This window comes from Ranitomeya variabilis, chromosome 6 (genome assembly GCF_051348905.1).
Source record: "Ranitomeya variabilis isolate aRanVar5 chromosome 6, aRanVar5.hap1, whole genome shotgun sequence".
NCBI lineage: Eukaryota > Metazoa > Chordata > Amphibia > Anura > Dendrobatidae > Ranitomeya > Ranitomeya variabilis.
Window position 1 is genome coordinate 37832181 of NC_135237.1, and position 26079 is coordinate 37858259.

General features: G+C 43.2%; 1 protein-coding gene across 1 annotated transcript in view; it reads left to right on the top strand.

The window, feature by feature from the left end:
* Positions 1-26079, top strand: part of ITGA8 (integrin subunit alpha 8) — a 175593-nt gene that overhangs the window by 21480 nt on the left and 128034 nt on the right. The window contains exons 3-4 of the mRNA XM_077268244.1: positions 15329-15429; positions 19668-19791. Coding sequence (XP_077124359.1) covers positions 15329-15429; positions 19668-19791 — 225 coding nt within the window. The remainder of the gene's footprint in view (positions 1-15328; positions 15430-19667; positions 19792-26079) is intronic.

Genomic DNA, 26079 nt, shown 5'->3' on the forward strand with positions numbered 1-26079 from the left:
GGATCACGCCGGACCATCTGCAAAACCCGACGTGTTGGAAAACAGAGTTCATTGGACTGGAGTGAGGGGAGCACAGCCCATTCTTCTGGCCTAATAGGCAGATACTGATGACAGACCTGGGAGTTATTGTTAGACCTCATGGAAACCCATATGTACCCAGCCACCATGTTGTAGTGAGCGACAAGCTGATAGAGGGAGCCCTCTCCCTCTGTCAATCCCCTATGCGTCTTTTAAGAGACTAAAATACTACCATCATCTAAGGTAACACTGAAGTGTAACAGCTGGACGTCAACCTGAGTCTCTTCAGTACATCTTGCAGTGAGCGACAAGCTGACAGAGGGAGCCCTCTCCCTCTGTCAATCCCCTATGCGTCTTTTAAGAGACTAAAATACTACCATCATCTAAGGTAACACTGAAGTGTAACAGCTGGACGTCAACCTGTGTCTCTTCAGTACATCTTGCAGTGAGCGACAAGCTGACAGAGGGAGCCTTCTCCCTCGGTCAATCCCCTTTGCAACTTTTAAGGGACTAAAATACTACCATCGTCTAATGCAGGGGTGGTGAATCTTTTTTCTGACAAGGGCCATTTGGATATTTATACCGTCCTTCGGGGACCGTACAAACTCCGCTCACAAAGTAAATCCTGACTCTGGCACTGGTGTCAGGACGTAATCTTCCATTGCATGCCCTTCAGTGTTCAGTAGTGATCCCTGAGAATCTGCTCGGAGGCCTGATAAAAGGTCATCGAGGGCCGTAAATGGCCCTGGGGCCTGAGGTTCCCCACCCCTGGTCTAAGGTAACACCGAAGTGTAACAGCTGGACGTCAACCTGAGTCTCTTGAGTACATTGTGCAGTATACTCACGCATGTAGAAATGGCTCCCGCTAATGACAGATACTGTATACCTGTTATATGGCGTTTAGGACATGCACCCACCAAGAGAATACGCTGCATTTTTTCCAGTGCATTTCTTTGTGAAGAAAATCTGCTGCATCTAACATTTCTAGCAAAGTGGATGTGATTTCGGCCAATCAGCTGCTCTCCGTGTTGGCGGATGCCAGCCGGGAACTGCTCCGTCTTCTGAAAGTGGCCGCGGCCAGGTACTGCACATCCACCTCCTGTTGATTTGAATAGGAGCCAAATGTGCAGCACCCAGCCGTCACTATCAGAAGACGGAGCAGCTCCACAATTGAGCACTTCCGGCCAACGGCTGATCGGTTGGTGTTCTGGGTGTCTGACCGTGACCGATCAGACACCAATGACCTATCCTAAGGATTGGAAACAATGATAAAGTACTGGACAACCCCTTTAAAGACGCTGTGAATTTTCCATGTTTTTAAGTTTGTTTTCCATTAAGACTTCTATGGTTAATCTGAACAAACACATTGTTTTTGCATTAAAAAAATGAAACCAGATATGTATCTACAAAAGGGAAAGCACACTGGAAAAAAAAAGCGGCAAAAATGTTGTGGAAAGCATGATGTGGGAATTCAGTAGAAAAAAATGCAGCATTTCTGCACATGGAAACATACTTGGCCTAAAGGTTTAATAAATAAAGACTGTTATATATACATGCCTTTTAAATTGTGATTACATTGCTGGTTATCCTATTAGTTTGCGTGTTGTCAGGAGATACATACAATTTAGACAGTTTGCATATTATCCTTGCTGCGCCCAGCAGGGCTGTCTGCGTCCTTCCAGATGTGCACGCGTGCTTTCCTTCTATTAAGTGCATGTTACATCAGGGGATCTATATATAGAAGTGTTTGTATGAACTTAGGCTAATAGTCTGTCTCTAGTCTGCAAATAATAGACACGGTACACGTCTCAGATCCAGAAAAAGCATCCTGCAGCGCCCTTTATGCTGCAGTCCCAAAACCTTCCCCCCAGTTATAATAGATAACTTGGATCTGATTGTAAATTCATATGGACAGTACTGGAGATGAGGGGATCGCTTCACACCCCCCTGGTCCACAGTCCAGGTCAGTGCTCTCCGGCCTTGGACAGGAGCTGTGTGAATCTTCTTACCCTCCAGGTTCGCCTTATGATTAGCCATGACTGTCGGTTTGTCACCTGTGCACCACATAGATGTCGTCACCCCAGGCTGGCGTATCAAGCGCTGCTCAAGAGAACCTGGAAGCTCTGGAAATTTTCCCAGTTCCTGTCCACGGCCAGAGAGGAAATTTGCCCAGCTCCTGTCCACGGACAGAGAGGAAATTTGCCCAGCTCCTGTCCACGGACAGAGAGGAAATTTGTCTAGCTCCTGTCCACGGCAGAGAGGAAATTTGCCCAGCTCCTGTCCACGGCCAGAGAGGAAATTTGCCCAGCTCCTGTCCACGGCCAGAGAGGAAATTTGCCCAGCTCCTGTCCACGGCCAGAGAGGAAATTTGTCTAGCTCCTGTCCACGGCCAGAGAGGAAATTTGCCCTGCTCCTGTCCACGGCCAGAGAGGAAATTTGCCCATCTCCTGTCCACGGCCAGAGAGGAAATTTGCCCAGCTCCTGTCCACGGCCAGAGAGGAAATTTGTCTAGCTCCTGTCCACGGCCAGAGAGGAAATTTGCCCTGCTCCTGTCCACGGCCAGAGAGGAAATTTGCCCAGCTCCTGTCCACGGCCAGAGATGAAATTTGCCCAGCTCCTGTCCACGGCCAGAGAGGAAATTTGCCCAGCTCCTGTCCACGGCCAGAGAGGAAATTTGCCCAGCTCCTGTCCACGGCCAGAGAGGAAATTTGCCCAGCTCCTGTCCACGGCCAGAGAGGAAATTTGCCCAGCTCCTGTCCACGGACAGAGAGGAAATTTGCCCAGCTCCTGTCCACGGCCAGAGAAGAAATTTGCCCAGCTCCTGTCCACGGCCAGAGAGGAAATTTGCCCAGCTCCTGTCCACGGCCATAGAGCACTGACCTGGACCGTGGACCGGGGTTGCATGAATCGACCCATTCATCTCTAGACAGGACCAATTATCATCTCCATAGTGACTTCGGAGCTAATGGGTAGTTATCTATTCAAAATCCTAATTTCTTGGCCAGTGTAGAGAGAGGTTATGAAGAGCATCTTTTACTCTGGAGGACCTGCCAAGTCCTATATTACACAGATAGACCATTGATTTGAATAGGCATTGTGTAATTCTCAGATTCTCCTCTGGAGGAGCTGTTGGGAAATTAAATACTTTTAACCAGTTTTCTTCCCAGATCACAGCGGATCACTGGGGGTCATAACTGGGAAGCACTTTGCAGTCAGCTTATGATAAAGAGATCCAACTAATAAGTCGGGTTTTCCCAAAAGAGAGAACTCTGTTAATGTGTCTAGATTTAGTTGAACTTGCTTTTCTGTCTACTATGTTAAGGATAGAGAAGGATGAAGACTGTGCAATTTATAATATGTAATGTACTATTTAAAGAGGACCTGCCACTTGTTCAAAAATTTTAGGTTAAATACCTTGTAAAAATCCCTATGCTCCCCTGATTCTGCCGCTCTTTTCCCATTTTGCGCTGCTTCACTCCATTGCTGAGATACTTACATTTCTTTCTTCTGGAGCACAGTATGTGAAATTTCTGGTTGCAGTCCAACTGGACAATTCTTAGTAGCTTTCTCTGGGGTGTACACTCTCATCCCTCCCTTCCAGGCACTGCCAATCACAGCTCACCAGTGTCTGAGCCTGCTAGATCAGCTCCCGGGCTGTGATTGGCAGTCTTTGGGAGGGAGTGGTGAAAGTGCACATTCCCAGACAAGGCTGTGAAGAAATGGTCAGTTGGACTACAAAACACAAATTTGTAAAAAAAACGAATTGCCAGTTATCACAAACGCTTGACTGTAGTTGTTGCTGCTAAGGGTGGTCCACCAGTTATTAGGTTTAGCGTGCAATCACTTTTTTCACACAGGACCCTGTAGGTTTGGATTTCTTTTTCCCTTTGTAATAAAAACCTTCATATATAAACTGCATTTTGCGATAACTTGTGTTATCTTTGTCTAATATTTACATTTGTTTGGTGATCTGAAACATTTAAGTGCAAAAAAACAAGAAATATGGAAGGAGGTCAAACAAAAAATCACACAGTGCCCTTTAGGTTTGGATTTCTTTTTCCCTTAGTAATAAAGACCTTCATGTATAAACTGCATTTTGTGATTACTTGTGTTATTTTGTCTAATATTTACATTTGTTTGGTGATCTGAAACATTTACGTGTGACAAACATGCAAAAGAATAAGAAATCAGAAAGGGGGCAAACACGTTTTCACACAACTGTAGGTTATAATGGGTACGTGTGGAATCTGTGAAAAAACAGATGCCAAACGTACTGCAAACGTGGACATGAGAAGGAGGCCTAAGGGATTAACTGGAGTACACTTGTTACAAATTTAGTGACTTCTGAAAAAGTCGCAATTAATAAATTAGCAAAAAACATCTGGAACACCCAGCAACCAATTAGCGAAGCGTGGTTCAAATCCTGCGCCAATTCGCGGTCGGACTGCATCTGTCCCTGATTGTTCGCAGCCGGCCGGGCGCGAACAATCAGTGAAGCCAGGGCCGGCTCTGGGTTTTTGAAGGCCCCGGGCGAAAGAATCTCACAGCCCACGTAGCATATAACACAGCACACGTAGTATATAGCACAGCCACGTAGTATATAGCACAGCCATGTAGTATAGAGCACAGCCACGTAGTATATAGCACAGCTATGTAGTATATAACACAGCCACGTAGTATATAGCACAGCCATGTAGTATATAGCACAGCCACGTAGTATATTGCACAGTCACATAGTATATAGCACAGCCACGTAGTATATAGCACAGCCCACATAGTATATTACACAGCCACGTAGTATATTGCACAGCCACATAGTATATAGCACAGCCACATAGTATATTGCACAGACACGTAGTATATAGCATAGCCGACGTAGTATATAACACACGCCACGCAGTATATAACACAACCCACGTAGTATATAACACAGCCCACGTAGTATATAGCACAGCCCACACAGTATATAACAGCCCACGCAGTATATAACTCAGCCACATAGTATATAGCACAGCCACGTAGTATATAGCACAGCCACATAGTATATAACACAGCCCACGTAGTATATAGCACAGCAACGTAGTATATAACACAGCCCACGCAGTATATAACACAGCCCATGCAGTATATAACACAGCCCACGCAGTATATAACACAGCCCACGTAGCATATAACACAGCCCATGTAGTATATAGAAATGTGGGCACCATATCCCTGTTAAAAAAAGAATTAAAATAAAAAATAGTTATATACTCACCTTCCGGTGGCCCCCGGATCCAGCCCAGGCCTTTAGCGATACTCCTCGCGACGCTCCGTTCCCAGTAATGCCTTGCGGCAATAACCCGTGATGATGTAGCCGGCCGCGATTAATCAGCCACGCGGGATTTCCGTGACAGACAGACAAACAGACGGAAGTGGACCTTAGACAATTATATATATATATATATATATATATATATATATATATATATATATATATATATATATATATATATATATATAAATTTGCACTAAAAAATGGTCCATATTTCTGGAAATGTACTGTGGAACTGTGGAAAATGAAACAAAAGAAAACAGGAATATTCCCGGGGAGCAGCCAGAATAACATGAGCAAAAAACTGTCCCCTTTTCCTCTGGTGTTTAAACACTTCTCTGTAATTACTCAGTGCGTGCAGCAGACGGTTTCTTCTCCAGGACGGAGCTGATCTGCTAATAATTGGTTTATTATTATTATTTAACATTTATTATCAGACGGTGGAGATTTCTGTCGTCCGGGAGAAGTTTGCTCTTCCGTGTAGCAGAGTTTATATAACGTCTCGGTATCTCGTATCCTGATCTCTTTCATGAGTCTCCAGATCATTCCTCTGTTTATTCCGCGGCGTGGTGGTAAATAGCTACACAGAGATAGATTACTCCATTGTATCTAGCTTTCATGTAGGATCTGGCCCCAACATAGTCCTCAGCGCTTTCCTATCAAGAAACCACGAAAGGAGTTTTCTAATTTCTGAAAACCCGTGTCCTTCTATTGTAGTTTGTTTAAAAGCATACTGTCCTTTATTCACCCTCCCCAGGTCCAGCGCTGAGTCTCCTCCACAGCTCCCAGTGTCTGTTATTGTCTGCAGCGCTACTGTCATGTTGACAGCACTGCAGACAATTGGTGAGCTCAGCGGTTCTGCGGGGGGGTGAAAGGGATTTTTTGATTCTGGGAAACCCCTTGCTATTTGCTGCAAGTTGAGGTAAGAAACATAGAAAATGATGATCTCCGTCATGCTGGAAAATTTGCATATTTCCCAAAAGGGATGAGGGCAGTGTTCTGGATCACTGCGTTGAGAAACACGTGATGGTGTCTCCGCGGTGTTGGATGTTTTGGTCTCCCCGAGGCCAATCATCTGTGCCTTTACAGCCTTTTTACTAGGCACTGCTCCTAATAGCCAGATTCCTACTCCACACTGATGAGGGGCAAAAACCCCGAAACAGCTGTCTGTGGATGGATACCATGCTTGGCATAGGTGGTTTTCCTGTATTGGATGTTTTCCTTTATTGGATGCTGCCCTTCCCGTGGTTGTTCCTTCCCGGGGAAAGGTCTGGCTATTCACTGCTTGCGTTGAGAAACATGTGATGGTGTCTCCGCAGCTATCCCACATGCATTTGCATATTTCCCATAAGGGATGGGGGCAGTGTTCTGGATCACTGCGTTGAGAAACACGTGATGGTGTCTCCGCGGTGTTGGATGTTTTGGTCTCCCCGAGGCCAATCATCTGTGCCTTTACAGCCTTTTTACTAGGCACTGCTCCTAATAGCCAGATTCCTACTCCACACTGATGAGGGGCAAAAACCCCGAAACAGCTGTCTGTGGATGGATACCATGCTTGGCATAGGTGGTTTTCCTGTATTGGATGTTTTCCTTTATTGGATGCTGCCCTTCCCGTGGTTGTTCCTTCCCGGGGAAAGGTCTGGCTATTCACTGCTTGCGTTGAGAAACATGTGATGGTGTCTCCGCAGCTATCCCACATGCATTTGCATATTTCCCATAAGGGATGGGGGCAGTGTTCTGGATCACTGCGTTGAGAAACACGTGATGGTGTCTCCGCGGTGTTGGATGTTTTGGTCTCCCCGAGGCCACTCATCTGTGCCTTTACAGTCTCAAATATAAAGTCATGGCTGAAAGTGTTGGCACCCTTGAAATTGTACCAGAAATATGAAGTATTTTTCCCAGAAAATTATTGCAATTACACACGTTTTGTTATACACATGTTTATTTCCTTTGTGTGTATTGGAACAACACAAAAAAGGCATATTGGACATAATTTCAAACAAAACACCCCAAACTGGCACCTTTACAAAATTGTGGGTAAATAACTTTGTTTTAAGCATGTGATGTTCGTTCAAACTCACCTGTTGCAAGTAATAGGTGTGGGCAATATAAAAATCACACCTGAAAGCCGATAAAAAGGGGATAAGTTGACTCAATCTTTGTGTAATTGCAATTATTTTCTGGGGAAAATATTTATTTTTCTGGAACAATTTCAAGGGTGCCAACACTTTCGTCCATAACTGTATATACTGTAGCATACCCTGGTGTAGAATTGATTTATAGTCAACGTTCAGAAAATACAAATACGTCATTTTTCAATATGATCTACTTGATTTTTGATGCACTTTTTCTTTCTGCTAACAGGCTTTTGTAGTCTTTCATTAAAAAATAGTTTGGCTGAGCACCGCTGCCTTCACCTCTTCATGAGATGTGAATCTTTGTCCTCATAGGGCTTCTTTCAGGGGAACAAACTGATGATCAGCCGATGAGGCAAGATCAGGACTGTAGGGAGGACGCTTTAACACCTCAAACTAAAGTTTTTGGAAAATGTCGGCAAAATGGGCAACGGTGTCCGGTTGACAGGCAACAACACCACGCCCTGGTGTAGCAATCCTCATCTTCTGCATTTTGTCTGATTTTCTTTATATTCTGTAGGGGTCTAGGGAGTAATTTTTCGCCTTGTGGAGAGAGACAAGCCAAGCTTGGCATGTCAGAGTGAGGAGACTTATATGCCATGCATGCTACTCTGGAAAATTAAATATGCAAATTGTCTCTTCAGAGAGGAAGAGGACTAGAACTCTAGTCAATTTCGACTCTTTAACGAGCCTTGCCATATGACTTGGGATAAAAGCCAAACCAGAATCTCAACTTGAAGGCACGATGTTTCGGGATGTTGCCCCTCATCAGTGCAAAGCATGAAATCTGATTTGGCTAGGTGAGAGGCTCTAGACTGGAGTCTAAGGGGTGAACATTTCTCTTTGTGAACAGTGGCATGTCAGAGTAAGGAGACTTACAAGGATCACTGCTTGAAATAGATGGCACTAGAGTTCTAGTCCTTTTCCTCTCTGAAGAGACAATTTGCATATTTAATTTCCCAGAGGAGCATGCTTGGCTTATAAGTCTCCTTACTCTGACATGCCAGGCTTGGCTTGTTACTCTCCATATTGTGCACAAAGTCTTTAATAATTATTGGCACCAAACGCACCCACAGACCACAAAAAAATATCCGCTGCACGCTGCTCTTCCTACATGAAAATGACAAGCGGGGCAGCGATTGTTTCTCGCACCGCAGATAGACATGAAACTGTTCAGATCATGGGAGCAGAAGAAGGAAAATGACGGAAGTCCTGGATCCAGCAATGCACGACAGACCCTACTGACTGTAATGGGGTCTGGGATAGGCTGCTTTGGGGGGTATTCTTTTCTGGATCTGTGACAGATCCTCCAGAGCACATGTGAATGGCGTCTAAAGCTGCACAGACCCTTCACCCAGCGAGGATCTGTGCCGCTGCACATGAAGAGTAATGCAATGAGAGCAGACAATTAAGAACAGTCGAGAGATTCCTGGGACTAGGTCACATTGTGTCTGGGTCATAGGAAATAGAATTATGTGGCACAAGTCTCCTTGGAATGATAATACCGTCTGATATGTTTGGAAGAGTAACTATTGAAAGATTTTTTTTTTTCATAAATCATGAAAATAAGAAACTTTGTCATATATCTTGTTTGAGAAATCCCCTCCTTTCTCCTCCAGAACTGATTGTTCATTCTCAAAACTTCTCAATTCACGGGTAAAATGTGTCTTCAGTGAATACAGATTTTCCCATTGCTAAGACGGGAGATGACAGTTGGTGCTCATAAAGTTCTATGTCGTTTCAGTGGAATGTCTGCCTCTGGCTCCTCCCTCCATAGAATGTTATAAGCACCAACTGTCACCTCTTATCTCAGTTATTGGCAAATCTGTCCTCACTGCATACAGATTATTTTACAGATTTTATCCATGAACTGAGCGTGACAGATCAATGCTGGAGGAGAAAGAAGATTTCTCCAAGATATATTACAATGTTACTTATCTTTATCTGCACTATTAATTTAAGAAATAAAATTAAAACAACGGACTCTTTAAATATATAGAAATTACTAATATATTAAGAAAACGGGCTTCAATCTGACGATTTCCGCTATATTTGAAGGGGACTGGACGTTAGCCCAATGACCCCTGTATACAAGCCTATCAGTGGTCGTTGACTGACCTGTTTAACCCAAAACAGCCTTCCCACTCATTTTCTATTATTGGCTCTCTTAAATGATTCATAACTGACTTATTTCATTGCATAAGCCAGCCCCCTTCACTGTCTATGCTTTGGGAGCTAGCTTGGATATTGAAATGAGCCTCTCAGCCAGCCCCCTTCATACACAAATGCAAGCCGAAAGAGGGAGTAAGTGGACCCAGAGACCAGTGTTGAAAAAAAGTTGTATATATATTTGTATTTAAACCCACTTAAAGGCATTTTTTAGGTGTGTGGACAACACCTATTGTGAATGGTGGATCCTGTGCTATCTACTGTATATAGAGGTGTTATCAGTCATTGTACAGGAGGAGGAGGTGAGCTGTGACATCACCTGTTGTGAATGGTGGATCCTGTGTTATCTACTGTATATAGAGGTGTTATCTGTCATTGTACAGGAGGAGGAGGTGAGCTGTGACATTGCCTATTGTGAATGGTGGATCTTGTGAATGGTGGATCCTGTGTTATCTACTGTATATAGAGGTGTTATCTGTCATTGTACAGGAGGAGGAGGTGAGCTGTGACATTGCCTATTGTGAATGGTGGATCCTGTGTTATCTACTGTATATAGAGGTGTTATCAGTTATTGTACAGGAGGAGGAGGTGAGCTGTGACATCATCTATTGTAATGGTGGATCCTGTGTTATCTACTGTATATAGAGGTGTTATCAGTCATTGTACTGGAGGAGGTGAGCTGTGACATCTCCTATTGTGAATGGTGGATCCTGTGCTATCTACTCTCTATAGAGGTGTTATCAGTCATTGTACAGGAGGAGGAGGTGAGCTGTGACATCACCTATTGTGATTGGTGGATCCTGTGTTATCTACTGTATATAGAGGTGTTATCAGTCATTGTACAGGAGGAGGAGGTGAGCTGTGACATCAACCTATTGTGGATGGTGGATCCTGTGTTATCTACTGTATATAGAGGTGCTATCAGTTATTGTACAGGAGGAGGAGGTGAGCTGTGACATAATCTATTGTAATGGTGGATCCTGTGTTATCTACTGTATATAGAGGTGTTATCAGTCATTGTACAGGAGGAGGAGGTGAGCTGTGACATCTCCTATTGTGAATGGTGGATCCTGTGCTATCTACTCTCTATAGAGTTGTTATCAGTCATTGTACAGGAGGAGGAGGTGAGCTGTGACATCACCTATTGTGATTGGTGGATCCTGTGTTATCTACTGTATATAGAGGTGTTATCAGTCATTGTACAGGAGGAGGTGAGCTGTGACATCACCTATTGTGAATGGTGGATCCTGTGTTATCTACTGTATATAGAGGTGTTATCAGTCATTGTACAGGAGGAGGAGGTGAGCTGTGACATCACCTATTGTGAATGGTGGATCCTGTGTTATCTACTGTATATAGAGGTGTTATCTGTCATTGTACAGGAGGAGGAGGTGAGCTGTGACATTGCCTTTTGTGAATGGAGGATCCTGTGTTATCTACTGTATATAGAGGTGCTATCAGTTATTGTACAGGAGGAGGAGGTGAGCTGTGACATCATCTATTGTAATGGTGGATCCTGTGTTATCTACTGTATATAGAGGTGTTATCAGTCATTGTACAGGAGGAGGAGGTGAGCTGTGACATCTCCTATTGTGAATGGTGGATCCTGTGCTATCTACTCTCTATAGAGGTGTTATCAGTCATTGTACAGGAGGAGGAGGTGAGCTGTGACATCACCTATTGTGATTGGTGGATCCTGTGTTATCTACTGTATATAGAGGTGTTATCAGTCATTGTACAGGAGGAGGAGGTGAGCTGTGACATCAACCTATTGTGGATGGTGGATCCTGTGTTATCTACTGTATATAGAGGTGCTATCAGTTATTGTACAGGAGGAGGAGGTGAGCTGTGACATAATCTATTGTAATGGTGGATCCTGTGTTATCTACTGTATATAGAGGTGTTATCAGTCATTGTACAGGAGGAGGAGGTGAGCTGTGACATCTCCTATTGTGAATGGTGGATCCTGTGCTATCTACTCTCTATAGAGTTGTTATCAGTCATTGTACAGGAGGAGGAGGTGAGCTGTGACATCACCTATTGTGATTGGTGGATCCTGTGTTATCTACTGTATATAGAGGTGTTATCAGTCATTGTACAGGAGGAGGAGGTGAGCTGTGACATCACCTATTGTGGATGGTGGATCCTGTGTTATCTACTGTATATAGAGGTGCTATCAGTTATTGTACAGGAGGAGGAGGTGAGCTGTGACATAATCTATTGTAATGGTGGATCCTGTGTTATCTACTGTATATAGAGGTGTTATCAGTCATTGTACAGGAGGAGGAGGTGAGCTGTGACATCTCCTATTGTGAATGGTGGATCCTGTGCTATCTACTCTCTATAGAGGTGTTATCAGTCATTGTACAGGAGGAGGAGGTGAGCTGTGACATCACCTATTGTGAATGGTGGATCCTGTGTTATCTACTGTATATAGAGGTGTTATCAGTCATTGTACAGGAGGAGGAGGTGAGCTGTGACATCACCTATTGTGGATGGTGGATCCTGTGTTATCTACTGTATATAGAGGTGTTATCAGTCATTGTACAGGAGAAGGAGGTGAGCTGTGACATCCCCTATTGTGAATGGTGGATTTGTGTAATCTACTGTATATAGAGGTGTTATCAGTCATTGTACAGGAGGAGGAGGTGAGCTGTGACATCACCTATTGCGAATGGTCGATCCTGTGATACATACAGTATAGAGTGGTCATCTCTCATTTAATCCCAGTGTGTTGATGATTTCACTGCTGAATAGTCTTCTGTGCAGAAAAGCAAGTATGGGTCTAGTATTTGGCCTGAACATTGCAAGATTTTGATAAGAAAAAAAACCATTTATCAAGTTATACAAAAATTACATTTAACATAGAAACCTGATGTAAACAATTGGTTATTTTATGACATTTTTTATTTTTTAAAGGGTTTTCCCAGTTTCTGCAAATAAAGGAAACATTCTCTCCTATTTGTGTTTCTGATACTCATGGGGATGAATGTTGGTGCTTGCAGAATGGAAGCTTTCTTGGTTACTTGTAAAGGATGAACATCTGTGCTGATTACATGAAGATCACGTTGGTGGATGATACTTTAGAGTCAGGATCGGTTTTCATTCTTTAGAAGTTAATTAAGTGCATGAACTATATTGATGACTTATGATACCAAGAACGAGATTTCCTAACATGGAAAACCCCTCGAATTTAGTATTTCTATAGTTGACATGTTAGAGCCGTCCACAGTTTGACCGATGGGGGATGAGCAAGTGTAAAGCTTCAGAGGTAAAAATGACAAGTTAAATGTAAGAGGGTTTTTGGTTTCAAAGCGGAAACATATGTTAAAGTGGATTGAATATGGTTTGAATGATGGGATCGGGGACAACAAGTCTGAGCACATCTAAACGGACTATAAGAAAATCTTTCAATTTGCAGATGTGTGGAAATTGTTCCCTTACGTGGTCGGGAACAGTCTAAAAAAAAAACTTTATTCTGATCTTTTAAGCTGAGATCTTCTATTAATAGAGAGTCGAGAGGTCGAGCTCTCAGGATATCCCTACTTAGGCACAGAGGTATGTGTTCTAGCACAGGTGCTAAGGTTTCCTATGGTGACTAAGATTACATCTTTGAAGTGTTCCAAAAAGTTAAGAAAAACCTCCGAAATTAGACCGACAGGTCAAATCCACAGTTTACTGGTTGAGGTCTATTTCATAGAATCCTAGAATGTTAGAGTTGGAAGGGACCTCCTGGGTCATCGCGTCCAACCCCCTGCTCAATGCAGGATTCACTAAACCATCTCCAGCCTCTGTTTGATGACTTCCATTGAAGGAGAACTCACCACTTCCCGGGGCAGCATGTTCTACTCATTGATCCCCCTCACTGTCAAAAAGTTTTTTCTAATATCTAATCTGTATCTTCTCCCTTTCAGTTTCATTCCATTGCCTCTTGTGTTTCCATGTGCAAATGAGAATAATGATGATCCCTCTACACTGTGACATCCCGTCAGATATTAAGTCTCCTCTTAGCCTTTTTTTTTTGCAAGCTAAACATTCCCAGATCCTTTATCCGTTCCTCGTAGGTCATAGTTTGCAGTCCACTCACCATCCTGGTAGTTCTTCTCTGAACTTGCTCCAGTTCACATATCTGCATTTCATGGTCTGTGTACGGACCACGATTTCCGCACCACCAATGGGTCTGCTGATCCAAACTAACCGATTTATGGCCTTATATGATGCTCTTTAGGAGACCCATGGCTGGTATGGGGATTTTGGTCTGAATGTGGACCGTGAAATGCAGACATCTTGTCTACAAAGTTTGCCCATCATGGACAACTTTATTAATAAAACTGCTCCAAGCATCCACCAACTTTCGGGATGAATATATTGAGCTCTCACACTACTGTAGGTTCATCAATGGTATAAGTTGGGAGGCTTTCCTGAAATACACCTGTGACAGATGCCTCCAAGAGATGAATCCGTTTAAGCATACAGTTACATTCATAGGCTGCCATCGTCAAAAAATAATGGCGCCTCTTTATGGTGTAGTACAGAGGATGAAAAGGTAAAAAGATATAAGATATATAGCAGCTTCACGAGACACTCTTTTAGCCTCAATAGTGTGCAGGGTACATTATCTGGAGCTTTCTATGAACATATAGCTGAATTTCAACAGAAAACATACTTTGAATTCTTCTTAAAGGGAATTTGTCACCAGGTTTTTGCCACTTAATCTGAGAGTGGCGTAATGTAGGGGCTGAGACCCTGAATACAGCGATGTATCACTTAGTGGGCTCCTTTGTGTAGTTTTTATAAAAATCACTTTCATAGCAGGAGATTATCAGTAGAGGACTAGTAAACCTGCTGCCAGGTAGTCCAGACACGCCCCCAACACTGATTGGTAGTTTTCTACCTATGCACAGTGTACACATAAAGCAGCCAATGAGTGATGAGGGCGGGGTTATACTGAACTAAGTATTTAGAGAACTGCTAGATCTGCAGCAGAGAAAACACTATTTTTTATTAAAATTGCAGCAAGTAGTAAAGTAAGTGTTACATTTCTTGAATCAGGGTCTCTTCCACCACATCATATTTTAAAATATATTAAAATTAAAGATAAGCAAATAAAATTGTAAGTCCCTGGTCCGCGGGCCATGTCATTAATCCGTGGCTGTTGGATTTTAGCCCTGTGATCCACCTAGTTGCCGTCCCATCATCACATAGTTGTGGCGCGAAACACATAGAGTTGCACCAGGCCGGCTAATCAAAGGAAGAGTCGGAGGGTAGGAGCGGGATCATAGGGCTCTTACCCGGCAGTCACAAAATACTCATTGTTTTAGTGTTCAGATGACGTATACTTTATAATATTGTGGATATTTTATAGCCATGTCATCTGATCCCACCACCGTCTTTGCCCCATTACTATGAAAACTCTGAAATGATTAATAGCGGTAAAGCAATGTATATGGATTACAAGACAGTTATATGCGCCAAGGTCGGTCTTGTAGGGACTCCGTGGTATTTATATTTAGTAGGAAGCGTTCTAGGGTTTCACTCCTTATTTTACAATCTTTATATGTTTTATGTTTTGTTATAGCAGGAACGTAACTCAGACCCAAGCTCACAAGTCATGTCCGACAGCCCCATTGAAAATTAGCATGAAACGACGTATCCTGTGTGAATTGTGGTTAATGTTCTTTTTCCTGTGCAGGCAACAGACAGGCCAGAATCAATGGAACCAAGCAGACGCTGGAGTTCAAGTCACAGCAATGGTTTGGGGCAACCGTCCGGTCTCATAAGGAAAAAGTTGTGGTGAGTCTGAGATTCAATAGAAACCTATACATGTCTGATGTGGGCGTAAAGAAGCTTATATTTACGGTATTTTATATTTTCTGGACAAGAGGAAACAGATGTCATATTTAAAAAAATATTCTTTATCCAGATGTCTGCATAATAAACGGTAATATATGCTTCCCCAAGCCATGATCTTGGAAGCCTTCATATAGAAAATACCAATTTTTCATGTATTTAGTAATTGGAATAGGAAGACTTTCAGACGGAGAAATAGTTATAGGGGGTGTATAGGCGGAGAATAAAATTATTTACTAAATCAGGAAAAAAATTCTACTGGGAATTTGCAATTTATGGTATCTACACATTGATGTCAGCGATCAAGTTTCTCCTCCTTTTCCTTTCTTACAGTCTGCGAAAATCGTACCGCACTTGGATGTCATCAGAGTGCCGTGTACTTTTTCCATGGACTCATTGATGTGCTTTGCCAATAAGATTATTATTATTATGTGTCTGTGATTTTCCACTTACCTAAAAAAATCACGGACATGTGAATATCCCCATAGACTATCACAGGTTCAAGTGCTTTACGTGAAAAATACAGATAGCACTTGTACGTGAAAATCGGACGTCTGAATTAGCTCTTGATCTTTGATGCGCTGGACACCTTTGACATAAAAAAAATGATCCCACATGTCAGTGGTTACTTTTAGTTAATGACATTGCACTGTTTGTCTGCAATTGTCATTGCTTCATTCATTTTTAGCTCCTCCTAACGCCACCCCTCCCCCATATGCAGTTTGAAATCTGAACCAAGTTTAATATTTTTCTCTGATTGGACTTTCCCTTTCAGTAATACAGGCTGGATGTGATACAGATTGCTGCTGTGTTCACTTGCTTCAAGACTGTCACGATCCATTTTTGGATTCGTGGCAGCTCTGGTTCCACTATAATTTAAATGTAGCTTTTTTTCCTTTCAGGCCAGCAGGGGTTAATGTCATTTTTTCTTGCTGGTAGCCTGCTGCAGCTGCTGCGTTGCTAGGTCAGCTGATGTGGGTGGTGAGCACTCCCACCATCCTTTAAATAGTCACCTGATGCATCAGCTGACTGTTGGCGATAGAGTTATTCTATGGCGAACAGCCTTGCAGTTGCAGCTCTCTGGAGTCAGCGCTGTATCAGCTACTTCTGGAGTTCGGAGTTCTGTTTCCGTGTCCTCTGTGGTGTGGAGCTTGGCAGCAGAGTCTGGAAGCTAAGTGTTGTTGTGTTTTTACCTTGTGTGTCTTGTGCTTGTCACCACTTCCTGTGGTGAGGCTAGCGCCCTTGCCAGCCAGTTCACTAGCCAGGGCTGTGCGAGGTAACAGCGAGGGATGAGGTTCGTGACGGTGGCGGAGGGAAGGATCCGCTTAGGGCGTTGGGGGAGTGCAGGGACAGGCTCAGATTGGAGCTCAGGAGGTGTCCATCCCTCATTCTCTATCGGTAGGGCCTTCCACTCCCCATTTCCATGCCGTTAAGTGTGTGTTGTGCCGTTCGCTGACCAACCCCCAGTGGGATCGTGACATTGACTTTATTTTTCACTCTATATATCCTTTCCTCCTTGCCTATAACCTGTTTTCTCTGGTCTTCAAAGAACTTTTTGGTCTCTCCATTGCAGATCTGTTTACAACTCCCTCCCTGCTGCTGTCTCTAAGGCCTCATTCAGACGTCGATTTTCACATGCAAGTGCTATTTGTAGTTTTCACGGATAGCACTCATACCTGTAATAGTTTATGGACCCATTCACATGTCGATGATTTTGAGGGCCACGAAATATCTCAGAGGCATATGCGATTTTGACCTGCTGTTTGGATTAAAATCAGCAACACAAGTTTATGGATCTGTGAAAATATCGGACCGCACTCAGATGACTGTCAGAAAGGAGAAGATGGATCAACTTTTTTTTTTCTCTCCACGTACAAAAAACTGATGACACTTGGACCAACCTCTGATCACCCTCTGATCATTTGATCAATATAATTTTTCACCTACATGAGAAAATTTGACGTCTGAATGAGGCTTTACGCTCAGATAAGAGAGAGCGGGGAGAAGAGAGAGGGGACCAGTGAGAGCATTCACAACCAGGAGCAGGAGCTGTGATGGATTTGTAACATTTTTGCAAAGCACTCAGCGAGATAAAAAAAAACTCAGCAGTGAAAAGAATAGGACATTTTTATTGAAAACTATTTAGAGACTTTTTCGCCTTGCATCTAGGAAGCAAATGAACAACAAAACAAAACTTTTGTGCAAAATGCAAAACTCTACATAACTTTTAAAATATAGCAATGTCAGTAGAATAGCGGATTTATTCATTATTTAGGCATAATCCTATAACCTTAAACTGCAATAAGAAGTTTTTTTTTGCAAACCCCACCCCAATGTAGGAAGTTTAGTGAAGTAATACATTGTGCCTTCTCATGAATATCTTATGAAGGTGAGAGGACGAGTATGGAAAATGTAAAAAGGTCGCCTCATAGGGCTCCCCTATAGAATAAGACATCAGGGTTTGATTGATGATATTTCCAGCCATATTTTAGGTTTTAATTAACCTTATCCCAGATTCTCCACATATTTTCTATTTTTCCCTCTTCATCCGTCTGTAATCATGTATATTGAATTAAGGGTGTACGCCTTATGTCAATCTCTTCTCATTAAAGCATTTATGCACTATCAAAATTAGACGACGCCACTTTGGCGAGGGTGCGGCTGATTTTCCGGGTATACGACGGTCATTTATTTTATCCAAAAGAATGCTAATTGACATAAATGTTAGATGACTTTCATAGCCGTAGACTCATCAAGGAGAAACTATCCCAGCAATGAAATGAAGAAGACGGAAATGGAAATGACCTAGATTTTTATTTTTTTTTAAGGCCTGACATTATGACTTTTTTCACCCAACTGCAAAAAAAAGTAGAGCGTGACTAAGAAAAAAGTACACGAGGATAAGGCCTGTAAGAAGCGCTATCTCGGAGGAGAGGGAACCCAACCAACACTTTCTCTTCTATCCTGACCGGAAGGTCACACCAAGGATCAGGAAAAGGTGGCTTCTCCTTGTAGAGATGGAGAAAGAGTCTGTCTTGGTTCCAACTTCCACCCCAGTGTATCATTTCAGAACTTTTTACACCTTTAATGTCCTCCTTAGGCCTCCTTCCTTTGTTTGTGTTTCAGGTGTGTGTGGCATCCATTTTTTTTACAGATACCACACGTACCCATTAAATGCTGCTCACATGTCCTTTTTTTACCGGCAGCACGGATGATAATCCCTCATACAAGTCTATGGGTCTTTGTAGAACACAGGATTCACAATTCACAGTAGCTGATGTCACAGCTCACCTCTTCTCTCTCCCTTCACAGTGACTTTTTACCTTACGGAATCATGCTTTGATTAGAGGTTTAGAAGGTTTCTATACAAAAATTAGGGTCTGTGTCAGCCTACTGATGATAATATTCATATGTCTACAGGAAGTTGAAATCTTTAACTAATGGCCAATGAGAAAATTGAAAGATTTGATTTTACTACTATATGTCATGATATAAAAAAATGACATTATCATTATTTTTTAGGATTTAAACAATAGGTCATTTTTTGATGGCACAAGCCTTTAAGGTAGGATGCGAGTGTAGTAATACCAGAAATTTATCTTGACTTGTTGTCAGCCAAAATAAGCTTTGGGGCTCTATATTAAAGAAGCCCTCCTCATCCTCCTCCTCCCATGAACATTTTTATCTTGTTAATATGTTGCAGTCATCCTATTATATAGCGCTGTGTACTTACAGTACAATTGCTCATTTTGCCTTTCTACCCAGCTTACTCTTCTCTTTTCTCTGCTCTATGTAGAAACCGGAGGTGTCTTTTCCTTGCATGAGTCATGCCCTTTTCAGCTCCTCCACAACTCCCCTCCCTGCCAGGGATTTTTCAGTGATGACTCAGGCAGGGAAAATTGACCTCCTGTTTCTACATAAAGCTTAATCAGTTTTTAATCACATGATGTCATAGAACTAATGGAAAAGAGAAGAGTTAGCTGGGTAGAAAGGCAAAATGAGCAATTGTAAGTACATAGTACTGTATAATATGATGACTGCAATATATTAAGAGGATACAAACTTTGATGAGACGTGGACCGCTTTGCATAATATAATATGTACAGTGCTTTTGCAGTCAGAATTGATACATATGGTAACCTTGCCATTGTTTGTTGACCTTTGTTTTCCCGTTTGTCTAGGCCTGTGCCCCTTTATATCACTGGAGGAGCGTAAAAGAGGCAAGTGAGAGAGACCCTGTGGGTACTTGCTACGTGGCGGTACAGAACTTTAGCACGTATGCGGAATACTCCCCCTGCCGCAACCGTAAGTTTATTCATTAGATATATTCATAGGGATGACTATGGTGGTCCATCCACTATGTAATCTAACACGGGGGGGAGGCACTGAGCTGCAGATGCGCCCTGAATAAGTTTGCACCAACGTGTCAACCCAACTTTATTCCCGGGAGGTGGTAGAGAAGACATTGGGCATGCTGGAGCAGATTGCTTTGAAATTATGTAGCAATTTTACATTAAGAATTAGGATATGCCGTAAGTGTCTGAGATATCCGGGTCCCACTTCTAGCTCCTGCATGTGTGTCAAGAATGGAGAGTCTCTGATCCTCAGTGTCGACTGGTGCCCGTCCAGAGAAACAGGAGGGCTGGCTCTGCATGGAGTCCTAAAGTTACAAAAAGCCATGGACACTCGTGGGACTCCCATCTATTAGTGGTTTATGGCGTATCTTATAGCTATGCCATAAATGTGAAGCCCCCCGTTTAGGTCCAAACTGACTGTATCCTTAAAACCTAAGTAGGAAACTTTTGTATCCAAAAAACTGAAACTCCGACTACTAAAAAGATATATCTGTAAATGATTAATTGAATGATTGAATCACTGTCATAATCTAATTAAATTAAATAGATAGGAAGGAAAATTCACTTCTGCCAGTACAGGTATGTCCACACAAGGTCTTTTTCAGGAATCCACCTGAAAAAGCGCAGCGAAACCACTGCAAAAAAGTTTAACTAATGCACAACAATGTAATAACTACATTGCTGAGCACATACAGAAAAACTCCTAAAAATATATAGATCCCCTCCAAAAATAAGAGCACATACACCTACAACGATACAGAGGGAATACAACTGATCCAATAAAAAAACTATATACCAAAGTATATTGAACATATAAATTACAAAACAATTAAAAAAATTAAGTGTTTCATACGAGTCAGAAAGAGAAATATATGGGCTCTACATGATTAGCAAGTATTCAAAAGATACTGTAGAAAAGCAACCAAAACTAGCTGCCCTATTAATAGTCATTATCTTGCAAATTTGAATATAGCTGCAAATTTATCAAAGGAGAAACATAGCAATGTTGTCATTAATTAGCATTCTGCGTGTATGGTCAAAGAAAGGAAAGATATAGGCAGACTATATTGAGGTCATAAGTTAAAATATGTGTTGTAACAATTCTGCTCACTTGGGAGCGATGTGAGGTATCACTGCAACTGTTTAAAGTCCGGCTGTTTATTTCAGTCCTCATAAACTACATCACAGGAAACTCAAATACAGCCCTTGTCCGGCATAAAGTAAAGCATAATTTAACAAGTCCATACAATAGTCCTGCTTAGCAGGCCTGTCTTAGGGTACCGTCTCACAGTGGCACTTTTGTCGCTACGACGGCACGATCCGTGACGTTCCAGCGATATACATACGATATCGCTGTGTCTGACACGCAGCAGCGATCAGGGACCCCGCTGAGAATCGTACGTCGTAGCAGATCGTTTGGAACTTTCTTTCGTCGCTGGATCTCCCGCTGTCATCGTTGGATCGGTGTGTGTGACACTGATCCAACGATGCGTTCGCTTGTAACCAGGGTAAACATCGGGTTACTAAGCGCAGGGCCGCGCTTAGTAACCCGATGTTTACCCTGGTTACCGTCGTAAATGTAAAAAAAACAAACAGTACATACTCACATTCCGGTGTCCGTCAGGTCCCTTGCCGTCTGCTTCCCGCACTGACTGACTCCCGGCCGTAAAGTGAAAGCAGAGCACAGCGGTGACGTCACCGCTGTGATCTGCTTTCACTTTACGGCCGGGAGTCAGTCAGTGCGGGAAGCAGACGGCAAGGGACCTGACGGACACCGGAATGTGAGTATGTACTGTTTGTTTTTTTTACATTTACGACGGTAACCAGGGTAAACATCGGGTTACTAAGCGCGGCCCTGCGCTTAGTAACCCGATGTTTACCCTGGTTACCCGGGGACCTCGGCATCGTTGGTCGCTGGAGAGCTGTCTGTGTGACAGCTCTCCAGCGACCACACAATGACTTACCAACGATCACGGCCAGGTCGTATCGCTGGTCGTGATCGTTGGTAAATCGTTTTGTGAGACGGTACCCTTAGAGTCCATGTTATTAGTCCTTTTGCAAAGGCACTCAGTCCAGGAGATCTGCACACCTCCATACACACAGACATGTGTGAGACAGCTCTCAATTTACAAAATGAACCACACCCAGGGGTGGAGATGTGGTTTCCCAATTCTTCAGCTGCTCGCAATCAATCTATATATACTAAACACATTATTCCAAGTTTATCTCCCAACCATTAGGTGTCCGAGAGCCACCTTACAGCATATCATACAATACAATATTAGTCTTCATATTAATGCATGAGTGTAACGAATGGAAACAGAGGCACTGATGGTGAAGTTCACATTCATTTATTGAAATTTTCATGAAACCACCGGACCACTACCCAAGGGGCTCCGAAAGGGGCGTGACTAAGTGAACCCCGGACCCCCGTAGTAAGTCCCCTCAAACAGGACCGAGATGGAAGTTTGGGGGATGCAAGGTGCTACCTCCAATTAGACCCTGGGAACGTGATAGCTGACTCAGCCGGATTGGCGGGCAGTCAGGTACTGCGGAGAACGAGACAGGAGGTAAACGGCCCAAGCATGTAGCGGACGACAGCTGGCACGGAGAGAAGCAGGTGGAGCAGGTGTAGTTCCAGAAGGTGTGGGAAAGCCCAGTAGGTACTCTGTTGTGAATTCTGCTCTTGGGTTCCCTCCGGTGGTTGTAAGTGGTAGCGCTGCTGTCTCTGAATCACAGCAGTTATCAGGTGTGTTCACTTTTTGTAATTTTGACTGGGCTATTTAATCTTGCTTCACCCTTTAGTCAGTGCCAGTTGTCCATTGTTCCTGGAGGATTCACATGCCTGCCTGGTCTCTTCTGCTTTGCAGTTCATTTCAACAAAGCTAAGTTCTGGCCTTGATTTTGCTGTCCACATGCTGTGGACTTATTGTTCAGTTCTTTTCGTCACTGACGTCACCGCTGTGATCTGCTTTCACTTTACGGCCGGGAGTCAGTCAGTGCGGGAAGCAGACGGCAAGGGACCTGACGGACACCGGAATGTGAGTATGTACTGTTTTTTTTTTTTACATTTACGACGGTAACCAGGGTAAACATCGGGTTACTAAGCGCGGCCCTGCGCTTAGTAACCCGATGTTTACCCTGGTTACCCGGGGACCTCGGCATCGTTGGTCGCTGGAGAGCTGTCTGTGTGACAGCTCTCCAGCGACCACACAATGACTTACCAACGATCACGGCCAGGTCGTATCGCTGGTCGTGATCGTTGGTAAATCGTTTTGTGAGACGGTACCCTTAGAGTCCATGTTATTAGTCCTTTTGCAAAGGCACTCAGTCCAGGAGATCTGCACACCTCCATACACACAGACATGTGTGAGACAGCTCTCAATTTACAAAATGAACCACACCCAGGGGTGGAGATGTGGTTTCCCAATTCTTCAGCTGCTCGCAATCAATCTATATATACTAAACACATTATTCCAAGTTTATCTCCCAACCATTAGGTGTCCGAGAGCCACCTTACAGCATATCATACAATACAATATTAGTCTTCATATTAATGCATGAGTGTAACGAATGGAAACAGAGGCACTGATGGTGAAGTTCACATTCATTTATTGAAATTTTCATGAAACCACCGGACCACTACCCAAGGGGCTCCGAAAGGGGCGTGACTAAGTGAACCCCGGACCCCCGTAGTAAGTCCCCTCAAACAGGACCGAGATGGAAGTTTGGGGGATGCAAGGTGCTACCTCCAATTAGACCCTGGGAACGTGATAGCTGACTCAGCCGGATTGGCGGGCAGTCAGGTACTGCGGAGAACGAGACAGGAGGTAAACGGCCCAAGCATGTAGCGGACGACAGCTGGCACGGAGAGAAGCAGGTGGAGCAGGTGTAGTTCCAGAAGGTGTGGGAAAGCCCAGTAGGTACTCTGTTGTGAATTCTGCTCTTGGGTTCCCTCCGGTGGTTGTAAGTGGTAGCGCTGCTGTCTCTGAATCACAGCAGTTATCAGGTGTGTTCACTTTTTGTAATTTTGACTGGGCTATTTAATCTTGCTTCACCCTTTAGTCAGTGCCAGTTGTCCATTGTTCCTGGAGGATTCACATGCCTGCCTGGTCTCTTCTGCTTTGCAGTTCATTTCAACAAAGCTAAGTTCTGGCCTTGATTTTGCTGTCCACATGCTGTGGACTTATTGTTCAGTTCTTTTCCATGTTTTTGTCTTGTCCAGCTTGGTCTGTATAAGGATTTGTTTAGCCAAGCTGGTATCTCTGGAGATGCAGATATACCTTCCATATCTTTAGTTAGCTGTGGAGTTTTTGTATTTTCTGTGGTGGATATTTTCTAGTGTTTTAATACTGACTGCATAGTACTCTGTCCTATCCTTTCTGTTTAGCTAGAAGTGGCCTCCTTTGCTAAATTCTCATTTCCATCTGTGTATGTTTTTTCCCTCTCCTCTCACAGTCAATATTTGTGGGGGGCTGCCTATCTTTTGGGGATTTTCTCTGAGGCAAGATAGTTTTCCCTTTTCTATCTCTAGGGGTAATTAGTCCTCCGGCTGTGTCGAGATGTCTAGGGAGCGCTAGGTACATTCCACGGCTACTTCTAGTTGTTGTGTTAAGTTGAGGGTCTGCGGTCAGTACAGGTACCACCTTCTCCAGAGTACGACTCATGCTGCTCTTAGGCCACCAGATCATAACAGTACGCTGAGGAAACAAACCAGTATTAGCGAGGTGCAAGCAGGGCATAACACACAGGCACTGGGAACCTGAAAACTAGCAACAGGAAACACTTGTTGCTCAGGCACCTCCCTAAGGGCAGAGGTGCCTGAAATAGTATGAGATACTCAGCCATTGGCTGAAACGTATTTTAGAAAATGGCTTGCTGTCTCTTTAAGAGATCGTGAGTGCGCGTGCGCCCTTAGTGGCATGCCAGAGGACTTTGCGGGATGCGTGCAGTGTCCCAGAAGCAGCAGCAGGAGCAGGCTGCGCAGGACATGGGAAGTGAGCCCCAGGAGACTGGCGTCTCCACCAGGCACCAAACCGAAGCGGCAGCCCAGGGAACGGGACAGGGACGCTACAATGAATATGCCAAGAAAAAACACCTCTGGGCAACATTTATGTATAAAGCAATGAAAACAATGTCCCATGTAAAGCAGCATATATATTAAAGTGCTAGTGCTTGTATTTACCTTTAGCCATTATGATAAACAGAGGGGCAGAGAACACCTCGACGCACGTTTCACCGCCACCTGCGATTTCGTCAGTGAAACACCTTGGAATTCCTCAGCAGGTGCATCGGGGTCTTAAAAACATTGTGTGCACATAACCCAAAAGAAATTGGATTTTCTTAAAAAGTGAAAGGAAGTTACCGCCAGTTTATGCTTTTTCCTAAAGGATTTATAAAAGGTCTATAAAAAGTGTCACTATTGTGTAAAATCCAAGGGATTTTTCTCTCATTAATCTTGAACTTCCTGTAGAAAATTATTTTTGAAGGAGTCATTGTTGGAAGGGGAAATGATTTATTTGAAGTCTCAGCTTCCAGTGATTTGCTTTCTGTAATAATAATAGGGCTTCATTGTAACATTTGGTTGCACTACGGGCAACATAAAGCCGAAGGTTGGCAATAAGCAATGTTTCTCGATGGGTGAAATCGTTTTGGGTCACTTGCAACAATTGCAAGAGTTAAGATCTTGTTGGAATTTTTAGAGTTTGTCACAACTTTTCTCCATAGGTAAAAACTATGGTTGGACTTCAGTAATGATAAATGACATTCTACAGTGACCAAATATGATTGTGAAATTATAGCCCTGAAGGTTGAGGATACCTTAGGTGGTATTTTTGGGCAAAAAAAATATCTTTGTAGTTGTGTTTGTTTAAAAATTTCTTTTTTACAGGTTCTTTGTTTCCCTGCAGAATACTGACTGCAGAAAGAAACCACCAGAGACTAGACGTAGGTGGACATGACTTGGGGATGGGTGGAGCAAGAACTCCTGCAGCTTTTGTTTGTATTGTGGTATAGATTTTAAACAAGAGTGTTGTTGCTTTAAGAGGAAGGAGTTTAGATGTTTGTGCCTGGTGTATTACTGTGAGGAGGGTGGGGCTTATATAGGGGAGGCAACTCTGGCTCTCCCTCTTTCTTTCACAGGATGGACAGGAGGAAACATAACCCTCCCTCCCGCCCTGTTTATAATCTCTGTCCTAAAACTTTTTAATTATTGCTTGTATAATGATAAATGCTTTAT